The sequence below is a fragment of the Typopeltis vanoorti genome, chromosome 7 (genome assembly GCF_054136105.1).
Source record: "Typopeltis vanoorti isolate ZY-2024b chromosome 7, IOZ_Tvanoo_1.0, whole genome shotgun sequence".
In the NCBI taxonomy this organism is placed as follows: Eukaryota; Metazoa; Arthropoda; class Arachnida; order Uropygi; family Thelyphonidae; genus Typopeltis; species Typopeltis vanoorti.
Genome location: NC_143555.1, coordinates 105089932 through 105109785, shown reverse-complemented (window position 1 = coordinate 105109785; position 19854 = coordinate 105089932). Strand labels below are relative to the sequence as shown.

Below are 19854 nucleotides of genomic sequence, written 5' to 3'. Positions count from 1 at the left end.
TGTCTGCTCCAGACTCCATGGATTTAGCATTACACGATGTATTCCCTCTTCTTCCAAGCAACTATTCCCACAAGAGGCCACCCCTACTGTTGTCTACCCTGATAATTCTATTTTCTGTGCATAAAGACTTGTTTGGAGAACAACATTCTCTATAGATGCCTACAGCCTTCTTTATTCAAATGCAAGCCATTTCTCACATACAGTTCCTTTCTGCCTTCAAATGTCCTCCATGCATCCACATAATCCAAGTCTCTCTTTCAACACATTCTGGCTGTCATACGATTCATTATGGACACTCTTCTCCATAGCTCTGAATTATCATACCTGGGCAACACACTCACTATCTTCCCCCCCTCTCTCTCTCTGTCTTCTTCCATACAACCTCAAGCATAAACATCAGATCTCTCACCACCTGATTCATTCTACTTCTCAAGTCATTTGTGCTCATCATCATCACAATCATCTCAGCCACTCTTTCACCTTGCTTAATTGCCGCAGTCATACTATCTATTTTCCTCCAGGCAAATACACCTTCTTCTTTGTCCTTTTTCATATTAGGCCTTATGGAGCTGTTCTAAGCTCTTTCGAGCCATCCCCGTCCCAAGGATAAGGTGGCTAGCCCTATACCTCCCAGTGTGTCCTATGTCTGTAGATGGATGTGTTCGTGGGGCCGGTTCGCCTGCTTGCTGGAGAAAACAAAAACCAGATAAACTGGGGAGAAAAACCCAGCAGTCCACACCCAAGGCCATCTAACTTGGCTATGTCTGAGGAAGATCCTAAGCTCCTCACGTCAGCAACAGTAATCGAACCCAGGATGCTCCTTTCTCAGGCATATGGTTGCAAAGCACATAGCCACTCGACTAACCATGCAGACGCAAATACTCCTCTGGCATTCTATCTTGCACACCACAGATCATCAAATCTCCATACCCATTCAGTGATAAGAGGTATGCTTAACGAGAAAGTGATGAAAGCATGTTTTCCAGGAATGAAGATCAAGGATTGATAGTGAAGCTGTTTGAAGAAGGGAAAAGTGAAAGAGTCGATTGTTTTCGCAGGAACAAATGATTTGAAAGGGGAGAAATATGCAATGAGAGAGGATATGAAAGAGTTTCTGAAAGAAGCAAAAATGAAGTAAAGATCATGAGTCTGCTGCCTTGGTATGATAGGACAGACATAAGAAGGACCATGATTTCTAATGAGTCAATGAAAAGATTGTGCAAGGAGGAATGGTGTGCAGTTTATAGATGTATGGAGTGAATTTGATGGATGAAAGGATTAATATATGCCTAATGGACTACATTTAAATGGTTTTGGAGTTAGATGTGTGGAGAAAGTGTTATTTTGCAAGAGTGTGGAAGAGCAAAACCAGAGAAACTGGGGGGGGATTTGGCACGTGTCTGGCTACCTCATAAATGAGCATATGTGCAGAAATTATACTGAATGTGATTTCACAGGTTTCTGATTCAAATGGGTTGGTAATGACATTACACAAGCGTAATTGTGGGTACAAGGGGATGGTGAAATGCATGCACACAAATGCCAGAAGTATCAGGATGAGGAATTTTTTGTATTGATCAGCTCGATTTGGCCAAAAAGTATAGGTATCAGCGAGACTTGGTTGACAGAAAATATAGTTACAGGGATAGAATGTAAAGGGTATCGTATTTTCAGGGAGGATAGAGGGAATAGGATAGGAAGCAGGGTGTTGCTGATGATAGCTGAAGAACTACAACCTACAAAATTAGGAGTTAAAGAGGATTTTAGGTCTGGAGGAGATGGTTCATTTGAGGCTGTCTGGTGTGAGATAGAGGACAACAGGACAAACTGAGCGTGTTTCAGATTGTTTCATCTAGTAGGTTCAGTTCTAATACATACATATCCAAAGATATGTTAAATCTTTGTGCTGTGAGGAGGAATAAGGAGAATGCAAGTATTCTAACAGATCAGCTTAGGTGTTGATGGTTATTCATGACTTATTTTTAACAGTATTAACAACACAAAATGAACTGTTTTATAAAATAACTCATTTGGTATTGCTAATACCATTAAAAATAAGTGACGAATGCAAGTATTATTGTGCATATGAAGTGTAATGATGAGTGTAGAGAGTTGAAAGGAAGAAGCATGCAACAAAATGTGGTGGGGAAAAAAAATCTGTCATACAGTACGGCCAGCGAAAGATTTTTTTTTCCACCACACTTTGTTGCATGCTTCTTCCTTTCCACTCTCTACACCCTTATCATCACACTTCATATGCACAATAATACTTGCATTCCTGACTTATTTTTGATGGTATTAACACACCAAATGAACAAAGCAAAGAATGTTGCTTTTGAAGAAATTAAATGAAAGTTAGTATGACTGGAGAGTAAAATAAATCATGTGGAGGAAAACTGAATCACAGATGAAACTGACCAAACATAAGTTGCCATGGACAAGAGTGTCAACAAAATAGGCAAAACTAGTTTTTCCTGCTTTGCACTGTGATTCATTTATCAGATTATGAAAAATGAAGGTGCATAAAGCATGTACAAAGCTGGTGAAATAAAATAATAACTAAGGCTATGAGTTTATTTATTTATTTAAGCATATGGTTTTGTGAAACTGGCAAGTGAAATGTACAATCACAATCTCCAGAAACAAATGATGAAAATCTTAACATGTAAAAGTTCATTACATAAAAGGCATGAACTGCATTCCAAGTCTTCTTTATTTAAAAAAAAAAAAGCAAAAGTAATGTGTTATAATCAAGTCAGTGAAATTATCATCCTACTGCACCAAATATGACAAGACTGCATGTTCTCTCAACACATCACAACACAAATGTAGCTGTATCCAAGGTTTTATTAGAGAGCATTTGTGACTTGTGTGAAATCTTGATCCATTAGAGAAAACCCATTTCACTTTGCATCATCATCTTCTAGCACAAGGCGGAGTTCTGCTGATATTTCGACGAGGACTATGAGAGTGGCTACGAGAATAACATCTTTGTGGTGAATGGGACCTTGAATCTTTTATTTCCTCCATAACCACCACCATACCAACTACAGGTCAATATCCAGACTGGAAAGCCAATCCAAGGCCTCATCCATCACCTTGTGGATGTCCTGTAGGTCACCACCATGAAATTGGCTCCTTGGGCAGTCGTTCACAATACGAGTAATCGTCTGAGCCACGGGAGAACAATCACAATAAGGGTGGTCCGACAGCCCCCATTTATGTAATAGGTAGCCATATCTGCACTGGTTAGTTCTGATCCTGTTGACTGATGACCAAATCTTCCTAGGAAGAGCAAAACCAGGCTGTAGAGCACAGGGATCTTCTACCAGGAAGCCATTTGTTGGGAGATTGTTGGACCAGTATTCTCTCCACATGTCAGATGTTGATGGCAGGGTAGCTGAAGAGGGTTCATCCATGGCCAGGAGAGGCTTTCTAGATTTTAGGTGAAGACTAGGTGGATTTATAAGAGTCTGGGGCAGGAGTGGGTTGCTCATTGCTTTATTAAATTCTTCAAACAAGGCTTGTCTTCTCCTTATGTTTGGTGGAGTAATGTTAGATAGAATAGGCAGCCAGGAGAGAGGGGTGCTTCTCACTGTCCCACCAATTGTGCACATGGTAGAGTTTAGCTGAGTGTCTATAATGTTAGTGTGAGCACTTCTTTCCCAGACAGGGGCACAATATTCTGCTGCAGAGAATGCAAGGGCTAGTGCAGAACGGCCTTAGGACTTCTGCACCACAACATCAGGTTGTTCCAGCGAGCCTTGAAATGATATTGTTTCTCATTTTAATTTTGTTGGACAGGTTGGTGATGTGCCTTTTATAGGTTAGGCTTCTGTCCAGGCTCACGCCAAGATATTTCGGGTGAGGCTCGTGTTCTACCATTTTTCCATAGAAAGAAAAGTTGAGGTGTTGATTCTGTTCTGCATTGTTCAGGTGAAATACTGTGGACACAGTTTTTGTTGGATTTGGCTTCAAGTACCACTGCTTGAAGTACTCTTCCAGGATGTTCAGATCTGTGTTCAAGGTTGATTTCAAGTTGGCAAAGGAGGTAGATTGATGTAGGATCGCTAAGTCATCAGTGTACATATACTTGCTTGAGCTGGTGTGTGGTAAGTCGTACACATAGGTTCTGTGTTATCCCATTTAAAAAGTAAATGGGATAACACAGAATCCTGAGGGAGACCGTCGTAAAGGAATCTGGACCTGCTCTTTTTTCTGCCAATATGGACCCAGATCTTTTCAAAAAGCTGCAAAGTTTTTTTGCACCTTATAATATTTCCTAGCTTTAGGAGGAGACCCTGATCCAGACTGTGTCATAAGCTGATGTTAGGTCAATGAAAGTGGCTCCAGATTTAAGTTTCTTCTGGAAGCCTGCTTCAATCTGTGTTGTCAGGGCCAGGACCTGGTCGCAGCAGCTTCTTCCTGGCCTGAAGCCAGCTTGTTCAATCGGAGTGTTCTTTCAATGAATGGTGAAATTCTTTTAAGGAAAATTCTTTCAAAGAGCTTAAAGATGAAGCAAAGCAAGGAGATAGGTCGTAGAATTTTCACATCGTTTTGATCTTTTACTGGTTTGGGCACGGCAATTATTTTGGCTTCCTGCCACAGAGTTGGTAGTTTACCAATCATTATAATTTCTGAGAAAAGGGCAGCCAGCCATGTTTGGCCTTGTTGCCCAAGATGTTTTAAAAACTCAGGGAGGATACCATCCACTCCTGCAGCCTTGCCATTCTTGGTGAGTTTTAAAGCTACTTGTACCTCTTCCCGAGATACTGGGTGTACAAGTTCAGGAAGCTTGGGTCCCATCTTCAGGATTTGTCTGATGAAGATTGTACAGCAATTTTCCTGATAGAGCTGGGATGTATCTTGGAGGTTTTCAATAAATGATTAGCCATTTGATCAGGAGTTATCTCTGTTTTGTGTGATGTTGGTTCTGCTCTGCCTAATTTTCTCAGAAGTGACCAGCTTTGAGTGAAAAGCATGTATACATGCATATCCATTACAGGTGGTAGTGAGACCAAATGACTTGGAAGTGTAATATTTTTAATGAAACACTTAGAGCCTCCATAGCTCAGTCAGTATAGACGAAGCCCTTTGGTTAGAATGACCTGGGTTCGATTCCCATCCATGATGTGAGGAACCTTTATCTGGTCTCTTTCGACTAAAGGTGAGTTAGCCAGTCTCATATGGAAGTAGAGGGACTTTTCACCTGGAAACTCGGGTTTTTCGTCCCTCACAACAGGCAAGCTGGGCCCGTGAACACACATGGATCTACAGTCATAAAATACATACTTAATCCCTCACTAGGAGGCTCAGCCAGTCAAGACTGTAGATAATCCAGAATCCTAAATATAAAATAACAATTGTAATGTAAAAAACCTAGTTTTTAAATAATTAATTAATTTGTAATTTTTTTTTCACTAGAGGTCATGCCAGTAGAATAACCGGTGATCAAATCATTGTTTCTTTAGCTTACTGTGTGTGTAATGTAACTCAGCTTGTCCTTGTATATTTGTATATACTCCAGTTGATGATCTTAATAGAAATCGAAACGTCGGGAAATTAAAAAAGAATTATTTATAACATGGTTGTAAAGTCTGTAATTTCTAAAATGAATAGTGACTTTCATTATAATATGTGGCATTATACATGCTTGAAAAGGAGATGGTGTGCATTATGGGATTCAAGGAAAGCTTGACAGGCAGTTATTTGTTCTATATACAAGTTACTCAGTGATGAAGCTATTTCACAAGAAACTTGTGAAAAAATCCTCATTCACTCAAGCATTAGTGAAATGAGGATTTTATTTTTGCCTTCTTCTTCCAGATTTCCTGCTTAATCTCTTCATTCATCCATTCAGCTATCTTATTCAGCCTTCAATCCGAATACCAAAAGTATTTTTGGTATTCGGATTATTCAAGATTCTTCTGATGTCATGTTGATAGAAAATCACAGGAGATATATGAAACAGTGTTCTGGGTAAAGAAGCTGATCATTTGTCTTGATGATATGTATATGAGTTGGGTTAGAATCCATGTGTTAAGTATCTGTGTGGATCTTTTTTGAGCACAGTTGGATACCATCAAGACCAAAAGTATATTTGGATTCAGATTATTAAAAAAAAACAATGAGAAGTAAAATGGTGATAGATAATAAAATATTAGAACAAGTAAATACTTTCAAATACTTGGGATATAATTTATCATACGAAGAAGAAAAAGACATAGACACTAAATTATCAAACTTTGTCAAAGTAAATGGCATAATAAATAATATATTTAAGCCAACCCTAGTACAAAAACACACTAGAATCTTATAGAGCCCTATAAGAAGCAAAACATGGACCATAAAAAGGAAAGAAGAAAAACGAATTCAAACAGCAGAAATTAAATTTCTCAGAAAAACAGCTGGACATACCAAGGGGGGACTATAAAACAAATGAAGAAATTTTACAATCCCTGAATATAAAAACAATTAATTACTACATAAGACAGTATAAACAAAAATGGAGAGAACATTTAAATCGAATGGACAACAGCAGACTACCGAAAATATTATACAGATATAAAATAAGTGGAAAAATAATAATTGGAAGACCAAGAAAGAGGTGGCATGAGACTGTAACAGGCCACCTGACCTAAAATCTATGTTACGAGGAGGAAGAAGAAGAAAAGATTGTTCAAGTTTGATCAAATTTGAACAGATTGATCCAACTCCTCCACAGAAGGTTGAAGTGACCCAGACTACCATCTCTCCTTTCACCTCTCTATGACCCAGACTACCTTATAGGTCAGAGAGAGAGAGATGAACAGAAGTTGTGTCCAACAGATTTTGTGATGTACCAGAAAACATTACTGACATGCATTGATATTTCTACATTTAGCCTTTTCATAGTCAGACTTAGCCCTTGTTAGCGATGGACCTTTCAAGTGTTGCAAGCTTCGCTGTAGGTGCTGAATGAAGCTGGAGTTTTTGCCTCAAACCATTTAAAATAAGCATTTTCTTTCTTCTTCTTCTTTTTTTGAATGCCCTGGCTTATATTTGAAAAACCATGATTTGGATATTGGATGAGAATTTTGAATAGTGTTTGGAATTGAAAGCCTTTACTCCACCATGAATAATTTCTGTAACATTACAATAGTTATCAGGATGTGATAGAGTGTGACCATGGAAAGGAGCAATAAATATTTCAGAGGTCCTCCCTCTTTGCATTGCTGTAGTGCCAAAGGATGGGATGTTGTGAGTGACTGAGGGGAGGGCATTCCACTAGTAATGAAACTTTGATAAGATTACTGATCTTAATTACTAAGCAGTGATAAGCAGAGCATTCACCTCAACACCATATCTGGAAGAAGAACTCAGAAAAGATCCAGAATGTTAAGTGAATGGAGAGAATTTTCAGGAATTCTGGCTGGGAGATGAAAAATTTGCTTTAGGTCATTGCTTCCAGCAAATATTTCAACTTTGTCTGTGAAAATGGAAAATGTCAGCCAGTTCGAGTTATAAACATTAAAATTACCAATCAAGATGGTTATTAGGATAGTAACTTTTTCTGCAATCTTACTACACTATTAGGGTAGTAAGATTGCAGAAAATGAAGTGAAAGAGGTCGAAATATTTTCAGAATTGGGAAGGAGAGAAAGAGCACAGATAAATGATATAGAGACATGCAGTGTTGAGCCACAAAAGGCTAAAAAAAAAGGAGAGATTCAAGATTAGGGATCCTCTGGCAAGGAATACTGGATTGCACATGAGCACAGATACCATTATTATGATGGTCAGAATGATACAGAATGTAGTTTGGATAATTAAGATAGGTTGTGGTTATTGTGGCAGTAATCTGGTGTTTGGTCAAACAGGAGATCAGGTTTGGGTGATGTTGCACGTCATGTTTGGTTGTTGTTTATACCACAAATGTTGGTGAAATAAATGTGGAAGAAATATTTTGGAAGTTTTTTTAAGTTTTTAAATTTATTTTTTGGGATTTTTTTGAAGGAAGTTTGTTTTGCTGCAGTGACATTATGTATATTTAGGTTTGCTGTCATCACATTAGTATTTCAGAGAGCATCCAGTCTCTATGCCTCAACAGTGCTGCTTGCATACGACTACATGATTCCCACCAGGTATGATCTTGCAGCAAGGTTATGCATCAGTTGATCAAGAACCCTCCAAATTGCCTTACTGTCTAGCTGGTTCATTATTATTACATTAACTTAGCTACAGATGGTTATTCCAATATATGAGTCAGAAAAAACTGTCACTATAAAGTAACTTTAATTAAAATTATTCCAGTTTCTAAATACAATATTATAAATTTCCAAAAACAAATATGTACATTGTCTAACACTTGATGCTATTACACCTTGACATTTTCCCTTACAGGTATCATATTTAATTGTGGATGAAATGCATCAGGAACACCCAGAGTTAATCAAAGATCAGTACTGGGATGAAGTGATGCTAACTGGATTACCATACACTGCAGCTGCTATGCATTTTTATACAGAACCACCACAGGGATCAGCTTCAACTCTTATGTGAGTTATTATGCATTATTCTTCCATTCAGGAATTTATTGATAAATATATATATATAGCAAACTAAGGCTTTTCATATTTCAGTTATTATTAGTAGATACTGATACATCATTAGAAAAATTATTACCAAGCTACTGCAATTAAAGACTGAAATGTTTAATATATATGTACATTTAATGTACATTGTCTAACACTTGATGCTATTACACCTTGACATTTTCCATTACAGGTATCATATTTAATTGTGGATGAAATGCATCAGGAACACCCAGAGCTAATCAAAGATCAGTACTGGGAGCTTGGAAGGATAAAAGCTGCTTGGCTGCTTGGAAGGATAAAAGAGAATAGTGTGACAGGAAGAGTAGTCAGTGTGTTGCCTAGCTATGACTGTGGTGAAATGAGGCGGAGAGCAAGGATTATGAATGATATGCTGGCTCAAATGTCTGAGGAGATGGGAGTACAGTTTGTTAATGTGTGGAATGAGTTTGAGGGACGAAGTGAGCTGTATGGGAGCGATGGACTGCATTTGAGTGGTTATGGTGTGAGTCGCTTGGTGAGACTGCTGCTGGAAGGTACAGAAGTGAATAGAGAGAATGAATCAGATCGAGAGGGGAGTCATGTGGAAGAGCAGGAGAGTAAGACAGGGGAGATTGAAGAAGTGGATATGAATTGGGAAGTGAGTGGTATGAGTATAAAAAATGAGAGAATGGGTGTGCCAGAAGAACAGGGAAATGGGGAGGCTCAGGGTGGACAGGGATACACAGCATGAGAAAGGTGATTGCTCCAAGAAGAGGTGAGAGCATGTATAGGCAGGAAAGGAATGGGATGACCAGGGATCAAGAGGAAACAGTTGGAATTAAAAAGGATTCTAAAATGAAGAAGCAAAAAGAGAAATGGCCCCAGTCGAGCATGGAGAGATCACATCGAGTGAGAGGTATCAGTGGAATTGGCTGTAGATCCAGAAATGAGCTGTTGTGTTTGTATACCAATGCTAGAAGTATAAGAAACAAGGCAGATGAAATAGTTGCACTAATTGCATCTGTTCACCCAAAGATTGTCAGAATAAGTGAGACATAGTTGGAAGAGGATAACATCCTGACAGGAATAGAGATGGAAGGGCATGAATGATGCAAGACAGAAATAGTGCCAGTGGTTTTGAGGCAGTATGGTGTGAGATAGAGGTGAATGGAATCAAATACTTGGTGGGATGTTGTTATAGACCAGGTAATGTGGATGGTGGTGATAGTGAAATGTATAGTCAAATTAGCCAAGCAATTAAGAAAAGGGTGATCATTATGGGTGATTTTAATTATGACAATATAGAATGGAATGATGAGATAGCAACTGGAAGTAAAGAAAATGAGTTTTTGAGAAATAACTACCTCAGACAGTATGTAACAGAGGGCACACGAGGATTGATGGTCTTGGATTTGGTTACCTCATCAGAGGATGTAATTATAAATGAGGTGTCAAATCATCCACCAATTGGTGAGAGCGACATGAGGTGATTACCTGGTTGCCAGCAGTGCGAGGACCTCTGTGAAAAAAGGGTATATGTGGAACTACAAGGGGGTGGGTGATTATGAAGAGCTCAGGAGAGAGCTTGTGGGTGTAGCGTGGAATGAGGAGTTAGCTGGAAAAGACATCAGTGTAGCTTTGGGGATTTTCAAAAACTATCTAGTAGATGCAATATCTAAATGTATTCCAAGGGTGAGAAGGTTAAATAAGGTAGGTGTAAGATGGATGAATAAAGAGATTAAGCATGCGATACAGAGAAAAAGAGCATTGTGGAGGCAGCATAAGAGAAGTGGAAATAACCAATTTCATGAGGTCTACAAAGACCAGGCAAGGAGGGTGACTTGGTTGGTGAGAGTAGCTAAAGAGAGGTATGAACAGCAGTTAGCTAATCAAGCCAGAAAGAATCCTAGGGAGTTCTTTCGATGTGTAGCCAGCAAAAGAAAGAATGATTAGGGAAGGATGACATTGATTGGAGAAAATGGTATAAAGACAGCTGTTGCAGAATGTGTGGTGGAGATACTTAATGAGCAGTTCATAAAGATCTTTCAATCTTGTGAATGTGACTTCATGGAGAGATTGAGAGTAGTTGATGATGGGGAGGAGAGACTGACTGTAAGTGAGCACGAGGTGTTTGGGGAGTTGAGTAAACTAGATGTAAATAATGCTGTGGGACTTGATAATATATCACCGTGTATTCTGAAGGAATGTCTGAGTGAAAATAGTGGCTTGATAGGGAATTGTGATGTACAAGATGGCAATGAGAGTGGTGATCTAAGAAAGAGTGAGAGCAACTATACAGAGAGAGAAAGTGGTTTGAATGATAAAAAAAAATGAGGAATTATTTGTAGAAAGTGAGATCGCTAGGTTGCGTGCAGTGATACAAAATGCTCAGCGGCAATGAGAGCACCTGCAAAACTCTTTCCAGAGTGATTCGGCTAACGTAAATAACCAGCGTAAGAGTGGGCGAGTTTCTGAAATGAAGGAAAGAGTGTTGTATGGTGACTCATTATTAAGAGGAGTGATAGATGGGAGTGTAACTAAATCGTACTTACCGGGTGCAAAATTTAAGGATGTAAGTGAGAGTATTAGAGTGCAAAAACAGAGGGTGAAAGAATTAATAATTGTGGCGGGTACGAATGAATTGAAAGGTGATAAATTTTCTATGAAAGAGGACTTGAAAGTGTTGTTAAAGGTAGCGAAAGAAAAGAGTGACAGAGTTAGAATGGTCAGTCTGTTGCCACGGTATGACAGAGAGGAGTTTAGAAGGAGGGCCATAATCGCAAATGACATTATGCACAGGCTATGCAGACGGTGTAGTGTGGAATTCGTGGACGTGTGGAATGAGTTTGATGGGCGAAAGGACTTATACAAGATGGATGGCCTGCATTTGAATGGACTTGGTGTGCGAAGACTGGAAAAAGTGTTGCTGAATGAAGTGAAAATGGATGTGCAGAACCAGGGAAACTAGAACTACCAAGGATGGGGGGGGGTGAATATGCAGACATCACTGAGACAGTTGAGTGTAAAAATGTATATAATGCACCTGAGCCAGCACTAAGGACAAAAAATGGGAATGGGACATTTAGAATAATGCATTAAGATAGGGGTGGAACAAAGGGATCACTGCATTTCATGTATACTAATGCCAGGAGTATTAGGAACTAGAAGGAAGAATTTTTGGCCTTAATTGGCTCTTCCCGGCCACAGGTTATTGACATTAGTGAAACATGGCTGACGAAAGATGATATAGTTAGTGGGATAGAATGTGTAGGTTATGGTGTGTTTAGGAGGGACAGAGAGAATAAAATGGGGGGAAGGGTGTTATTGATGATAGCTGATGAACTGCAACCAATGAAAATTGAAGTTGTATTGCAGGATAGTGAAAGGAGCTCATTTGAGGCTATTTGGTGTGAGATTGAGACTGGCAGAATAAAATATACAGTTGGGTGCTGCTATAGACCAGGTGATGGAATAGATGGTGGAGATAGTATGCATAAACAAATTGATGAAATGAGTGGAAGGAGGGTAATTATTATGGGGGATTTTAATTATGGTAACATTGATTGGAAGGAGGAGAGGACACATGTGAGGAAGGAAATGGATTTTATTCAATTATTAAGGGATAACTATCTGAGACAGCATGTAATTGAAAATACTAGGGGTGTGAGAGTACTTGACCTAGTAATAGCATCGCACAATTTGAACTGTAATGAATATGACCATGTTGCCACCTATTGGTGAGAGTGATCATAAGGTCTTGACCTGGGAGGTGGCTAAAGGTGTGGAATTTTTGATTAAGACAGGGTATATGTGGAATTACCGTGCTGGCAAGTATGACAAGCTTAGGAGATTGCTTGGATCAGTGCCATGGCAGTACAACTGCAAGGGCAGGACGTCGATAGAGCATGGGAAGTGGTCAAGGAGCATTTACAGGAGGTTATGGCTGATTGTATACCTAGGGTCCAAATAGTAAAACAAGTAGGGGTTAAATGGATGAATAACACCATTAAGCTTGAGCTGCAAAAAAAAGAAACATCTATGGAGGGAATTTAAAGAAAGGGGTGACCTGCAGGCACATGAACGGTATAAAGTGCACGCCAGAAAGGTAACGAGTGTGGTAAAAACAGCAAATGGATGGAGATATTCAGTTGTTTGCAGATGATGCAAAGTTGGGATGAACCATAAAGAGTAGTGAAGATGTTATGGCCTTACAAGAAGACTTGAATAAATTGAGTGATTGGGCATGGGAATGGGGATGTGAGTTCAATATTGCAAAATGTAAGGTTTTAAAATTTGGAAAACAAAGATAGGATGCAGAATTTATGATTGTTGAGGATATATTGTCAGAGGTGGAGGAAATAAGAGATCTGGGGGTGATAGTGGATAAGGATCTATAATTTAGGGGACACATCACCACAATTGTGAAGACAACACAAAGGCTTCCGCAAATGATGTGGAGGACACTGACATGTAGAAGTATGGAGATTCTTGTTCTGTAGTATAAGGCTTTGATTAGGCCACACATGGACTATTGTGCCCAGATTTGGTCACTGGGTTTTCAGAGGGATGAAAAGATGTTGGAAAGGGTCCAAAGGTGAATGGCTAAGGTAGTTTCTGACCTCTGGAATGTTGAGTAGGAGGAAAGATTGAGATGTAATTTGCAGAGTCTGGTGGACAGGAAAAAGAGGGGGAGATATGATAGAGACCTACTAGTTGATAAGTGGTTGTTATAGGATCAATGTGGAGAGATTCTACAGAAAATAGTGGGAGATCAGGTGAGAACCAGAGGTCATCCCTGAAACTGTATAAAGAGGGTGTGAGTAGGGGAGCGAGAGACAGGTGTTTTTCGTGCAGAGTTGTGAATGATTGGAATGCCTTACCTGAGAGTGTGGTGTCTGCAAGGAGTTTGAGTGTGTTTAAGACACAGTATGATGAGATATGTGCGTGATAAAAGGACCTCCCAGATGAGTCTTTGACTTCATGAGGTCTTGGGGTAATAATATGATAGTTTCTAAGTTTGCTATAGAGTTGTTGCAGATTAAGCAACACTTCTATAGCAAACTTAGAAACTGTTATATTTATTATTGCTATAGAATTTGATTAATTTGCAGATTAATCAACACTGACAGTGCACTAAGGTCTCATGTAAACAGCTCCTTACTTCTTGTAGCGACTTCCTGAGATGGCATTTTGTCCTTGTTCCTTCCCCTCGTTCTACAATAAGAAAGATCTTCCTAGTGTCAATCCATTAAATACCTCTCAACAGTTTAAAGGTCTCAATCTTATTGCCTCTTCATCTCCTTCCCACTAGACTTTTCAGATTTATATACCTTCAGTCTATCCTCATGATGTTGCAGATCCAATATCATTTTGTTATCTGCTTCTGCAGTTACTTTATTCCATTTCAGATTTTGATCACTAGATCTGAGCAAAGTAATGCTGATGGGATCTGATTAAGGCTTTATACAATGGAACTACTACTCTCTACTCATCAGTTTCCCCCATCAGTGCTGCAGCAATTCCTTTGCAGTATATCTTCTCTAAGCTTCAGATTTCTATCTACTGTCACCAAGAGTGTATTCAGCCCATCTTTTCTGTAGATCCCAAATTTCAAAACTCTCCTGCACATATTGAAAAGTTTCTTTTGCAGCTATTCTATGAAATCCCTTTAGGAACTTATATATTTCTCTCATAGGGATCATTACACAGACTTAACAACCATCTTGGTGTTAGGTCTGTGTAATGCTCCCTCTGAATGCTCTCTCATCCACTACTTCTTATCTCCAAAAAATCCAAGTGACTAAGTCTGAGGCAGTTGTGCAGATGGGATTGTATCAGAGATTTATAAAGAGAGAGATAATAACTTCTTTTTCTCTTGTTAATACATTCTTCAACATTCATGAAACTTTTGTACTATTTTAGACTTTTGCAGTACATCCTTTAAACTTCAAAACCATTCCTACTATCACTACATATCCTCATTTGCATTCCAAATTATATAACCTTACACTTTGCTACATTGAACTAGCAGCTTTTATCCACACTGTTAGTCTGTTTAAGCTTTCCTGTATTAAACTGGATATCCTCTCCCCAAATCATTCCAGATATAATTAAAGTACAAATTCAACAACAGTAGCCCAATCACAGATCCCTGTTATACATTGGTCATCTTTCTTCTCCTTGATTCTACTTCACCATATACTACTCTTTGATATCTGCCTCTTGCCCGTACCCCCAACTTGATGTCCATTTCCATTTGTTCCATGTAACGGATTTCTGTGCAGTATTCTATATGCTTTTGTAAAGTTCAACAGTGTTATAATATAGCCATTTTGCTTATCAAATCCAACTGTCACCTTTAATATTGAAAGCAAATAGATTACTAATGCAAGACTCCCCAATAGAGAGCATCATATTCCTATTCTTCCATTATGGCCTTAACCAACTTTTCCACAATTTTAACTACCATTCCTGATATACTGATGTATTATTTACAGCCTCTGTCTTTGTGACTGCCCTATATAAAGCAGCAATTTTGCCCTCTTTTCATTCTCTTCGACTCTTCCACTGAGACTATGTTGAACAACCTAGTCAGATGCACTATCACTTCTCATGCATTTTCATGTAATACATGGGTTACAAGAATTATATATTATACATCTAATTCCATAGCTATATTTGCATCAATATTTTGTAATATTCTAAATCTCCAGCTTATCTGGCTATGTTCTCCTGTAATCCCACTACTACATCAGTCACTGCATTACCTCTAGGTGAAGCACACATGCTCACATCTCTCGTTAATTCAACTATTTCTTCTGCTGCTACCATTGTAATAATAATAATTATTATTATTATTATATGGTATATCCATGGAGTCCAGAGTCTTATTGTGGGAGTCCCAAACTGTTTATTACACAACTATTACATGTGCACAAAACCTGTCATACCTCCCCTTAAACTTATTCACTGTCAGCAAAACTCGCAACTAATTCTGTCAATCCATTCCACTCGTTTACCACTCTTCACACAAAAAATGTAATCCACACTAACTACACTCTTACACAACTTCCACAGATGACCACCTACTTCTCTATTTGTCATATATTGAAAAATTTCCTTTGCTTCAATTTTATAAAATCCCAAGAGAGAGGGGATATGATAGAAATTTTTAGGATAAGTTTCTATCATGTCCCCTCTCTTCTGCCTATCAATTTAGTAATTTGCACACCTTCAGTCTGTCCTCATAGGGAGTATTCCACAGACCTGTCACCAGCTTAGTCTCTCATCTCTGAATATTTTCTACCACTTCCTAGTCCCCCTAGAAACCCAGGTGGTCAACTGTCCACAGTAGTCAAGATGTAGCCAAATCATAGCCTTATGATTATCCTATATTTTCTTGTTAGCATGGTTTTCAACATCCAAGTAATTCTTAGAGCCATTTTACCAACGTTTGCAATAAGACCTGTGAACTTCAACTCTCTGTACACCATTATCCCCAAATATATATCCTATCCCCATCTTCCTATCATTTGAATTTGCAGATTATCCTTACATAATCATTTTTTTATTTTACTTGCCATATTGTGAAAGAACTTTTTGGGGCTTTCTTTTGACCTGCTCAGCTTGTAATCTGATTTTGGGTTTTCATATTATGCTGTTCCTCTGGAGACAGAGTTGGAGATTAAGTGGACTATGTGGTGACTAGAAATAAATGATGGCCTCTGGTACAGGACTCCAGTACTTGTTCAAAAATGGACTGTGGTTCATATCACTACCTGCTGATTGCTGATGTTGGGATCCATTTAGAAACCATGAAGAACAAGACTATGGACAGATGTGATTTTACTGGAATCCCTAGGGTATATGGGAATGACATAGAGGGATTCCATTAGATCTTGCAGCATGTGGAAAGTGCCACATGAATTGTGAAGTTTAGCTGAGGCAGTGGATTATTATGTCCCTGGGACAATTGGAAAAGAAATTGATGAAATGCTTTTAAAAGAGACAGTTGATCTGATCAGCTGGAAGGAGATTGAATTCAGATAAATGACAGGTGAAAGTAGTCGAAATTATTACTGGGAAATCAGTGGGACAACGAAGAAGTCTTGGGGGGGAGGATGAAGAGACATACAGGGTGTTCGGGATAAATTTGACAGTTTCGTAAGGAAAAAGAAAATCTTCTTTGTATCTATTAAATTTAATGAATTGACAAAAAAACATTACAGGCAGAGTTAATTACAATACTATCAACAAGATTTACTCAAAATAACCACCATTAGCATCGATCACAGCTTCAATTCTGCTTCGGAACCTCGAACAAGCTGATGCTACAGTCTCCCTGGGAAGGGCCGCAAAAACTGTTTTAATTTTATCCATTAACTGGGCTTTTGTATTACTGGAAGTGCGATTGGTGTCTTTTTCAACTGCGCCCCATACAAAATAATCCATGGGGTTAAGGTCTGGGGAGTTTGGAGGCCAAACATTTGGACTGGTGAAGTCGTAGAAATTTTCAGACAACCATTTTTGACTTTTCCCAGAGGTGTGGCAAGGGGCCGAATCCTGCTGCCATACATACGGCCTACCATTGGCTACCCTTGTTATCCAGGGCTTGACTACAGTTAGCAACTCCACGAACAAAGCCCGAATTCCAATGCCAGGGTTCTTCAACACCTGTTCCTGCAGATTTGCGAGGAATTCTGCTGTACGAACGCAATCAGATCGTCTGCTAGGGATCTTTCTTCTTGCTACATCCTCGTAGTCACCATTGCAAGTCTCTAGTTCATGCCTGATTGTTTTTACTGTATTCAGGGAGCATTGGGCAGCAGTCGTAATATCCTTATTTTGATGGCGGGCACGAATCATCATGATACAAGTTATTCTCTTCCATGATTCAGGTGGGTTCCAGCTATCCATCCTTTCTGACATCTTGTATATGAATGAAGAAGGGTCCAAACTTTTAAATGAAGAGAAGTGTGTGTTAATACATGTAACTTACGGAAAAATATAATTAATTATAAATATGTCAAATTTATCCCGAACACCCTGTACATCAATAGAATGTGTGAGGAGATGAAGTCCCATGCAGACAGTGATGAAATAGGGTTTCTCTTTTCACAGATCAGTGCACTCTAATGGTTTCAGGGAAAATGGCTACAGCATAGAAGATGGGGGATAGACATATCCTAATAGGAAGGGAGAGATCTTGGAAAGATAGAGGGAATACTGTGGGGGATATGAGAATTCAGATATATGAGGGCACAGCAGGTGGCAGGGATTGAGGTGATGCTGAGATTGTGCAATGGAATTAGGGTTGCTGGCATCTGGCAAGTTAGGACTGGGTGGGGATAATCTTTATATCAGTCCATAAAGGAGGAAGCACCTGAAAATGTAAAAACTATGGAACAAAGATATTGATCTCAAGCACAAGCAAGCTCATGCTATATATTATTAAGGAGAGAATGCATAATTACTTGAAGGCTCATGTCTCTTTACAACAAGCTATATTTGCGGGGAAATTAGGAGAATTCAATGGCCCCACTCCTAGTACTTTATTGAATACACCAGGGCCTTTGACTGTGTGAATTAAAGATTGTTGTGGGAGATGATGTCAGGGTCTGGCTTTCCTTGGCATCTCTTGACACTGTCAAGGACTCTTCAATCTCTATGATTGAGGAGTCCATATTTCCAAGTCGCTCATATTGATGGACGACTTGGAAATCGATACTTTAAAATATGCTGATGACATAGTTACTAATAACAGAGAATAAAAGGGACAAGAAGGAATCCTTAGAAGAATGGAATGGCATGTTTTGACATATGGACTCGCAATCAACATCAGTAGAACAAAGATGATGATCCTGGATAGGTCATAGTGGAAATGCTTTAGGACTGATGCCAACATGGATTGAGTTAATTGGTTTATCTATCAGAGCTCACTGCTCTCTGCCAACTGGAATTGTGTGGAGAAGGGGGGGGGGTCCAATCCACAGTGGCTCAGCTCACCAGGATCTGGAGGAATGAAAAATATCTATCAGACTGGTCAGATACTTGGTATTCTCTGTAGTTCTTTGTAGCTAGTCTTGGAGCTGAATAGGTTAGTTGGGAAGATCAATGCTTTTATTGTGTGTGCCTGAAAAGGAAAGGTTCAAGTTCCTTGAACAGAGAGGAGGAATCAATCTGGGCATCAGAGTCTTGAAATTATCTAATTCTTAAAATTAGGCTCTGTGGACATAGTGGAGAGAAGAATCCTGATATTTTGGACCCATCTTCAAGAAGAAAGGGAGGAAAAAATTGAAACAATCTTCATGCAGGACAGGATACCAGTAGTTACAGGTGGAAGCAGGCCCCATGAGAATGGCTGGATCATGTTCCTCCCATTACTGAACCAAGGTTGGAGGATCACTTGGAATGATAGAGAAGACTAATATTTTAGGTCAGAAGTCCTGAACTATGTGGAGATTGACTAAAAGAGAGATTATGCTAGTTGCTCTATACTGTGTGTGTGTATTTCATACTTCATCACATATCTCTTTATATTCGGGAATGTTTTGGCTATGTGGCCAGTAGGAGGAGGAGAAATACTTGTGGAAGAATGACATTGTCTGATAAAAATGGGAATAGAGTGACTGATGCAGAGGACATAGTAGAGTTGTTCAATGAACACTTTATTGGAGTATTTCATCCTGGAGAAGTAGATTTTAATACTAGAGGGATAGGGCAGGTTCGAGGTTTAGAGGTGCAAGAGGAGAGTGTGTTTCAAATGCCGAGTACTCTGGATATAGCAGTGGGACTGAATGGAATTTTGCCATGGGTTTTAAGAGAATGTGCTAAAGAACTGACAGCTCCATTGATCTGGCTTTTCAATGAAAGTCTGGCTATTGGAAATATACCCAAGGAGTGGATGGAAGGTAAGCATAAGGGTGGTAGCAGACTGGAAGTGTCAAATTATAGACCAGTTTGTGTTTCATCAGTAGTTGTTAAGATCTTGGAGAAATTAGTGAGGAACCATTATACAGTGTTGGGCAGACGAGGGTAATGTTATCTGTTAGAGTCAACATGGATTTGTTAAGGGGCACTCTTGCTTTAGTTATATGACTGCTTTTTATAATAATGTGACAAGAACGGTTGATGGGGGAAAGGCATATTCTGCCATTTTTTTGGATTTTGCCAAGACATTTGACAGGGTGTGACATGATAATGGCTGATATTTAAGCACATGGGTTTAGATGTCAGGTTAGTCAACTGGATTCAGGATTGGCTATCTGATAGGTATCAGAGAGTTGTGTATGGTGGGGCA

The 19854-nt window shown here is 39.1% G+C and overlaps 1 protein-coding gene across 1 annotated transcript in view; it reads left to right on the top strand.

Annotated features, from left to right (window-relative positions):
- Positions 1–19854, top strand: part of LOC150104937 (uncharacterized) — a 352647-nt gene that overhangs the window by 215480 nt on the left and 117313 nt on the right. Inside the window, exon 9 of the mRNA XM_090395091.1 lies at positions 8383–8537. Coding sequence (XP_090251217.1) covers positions 8383–8537 — 155 coding nt within the window. The remainder of the gene's footprint in view (positions 1–8382; positions 8538–19854) is intronic.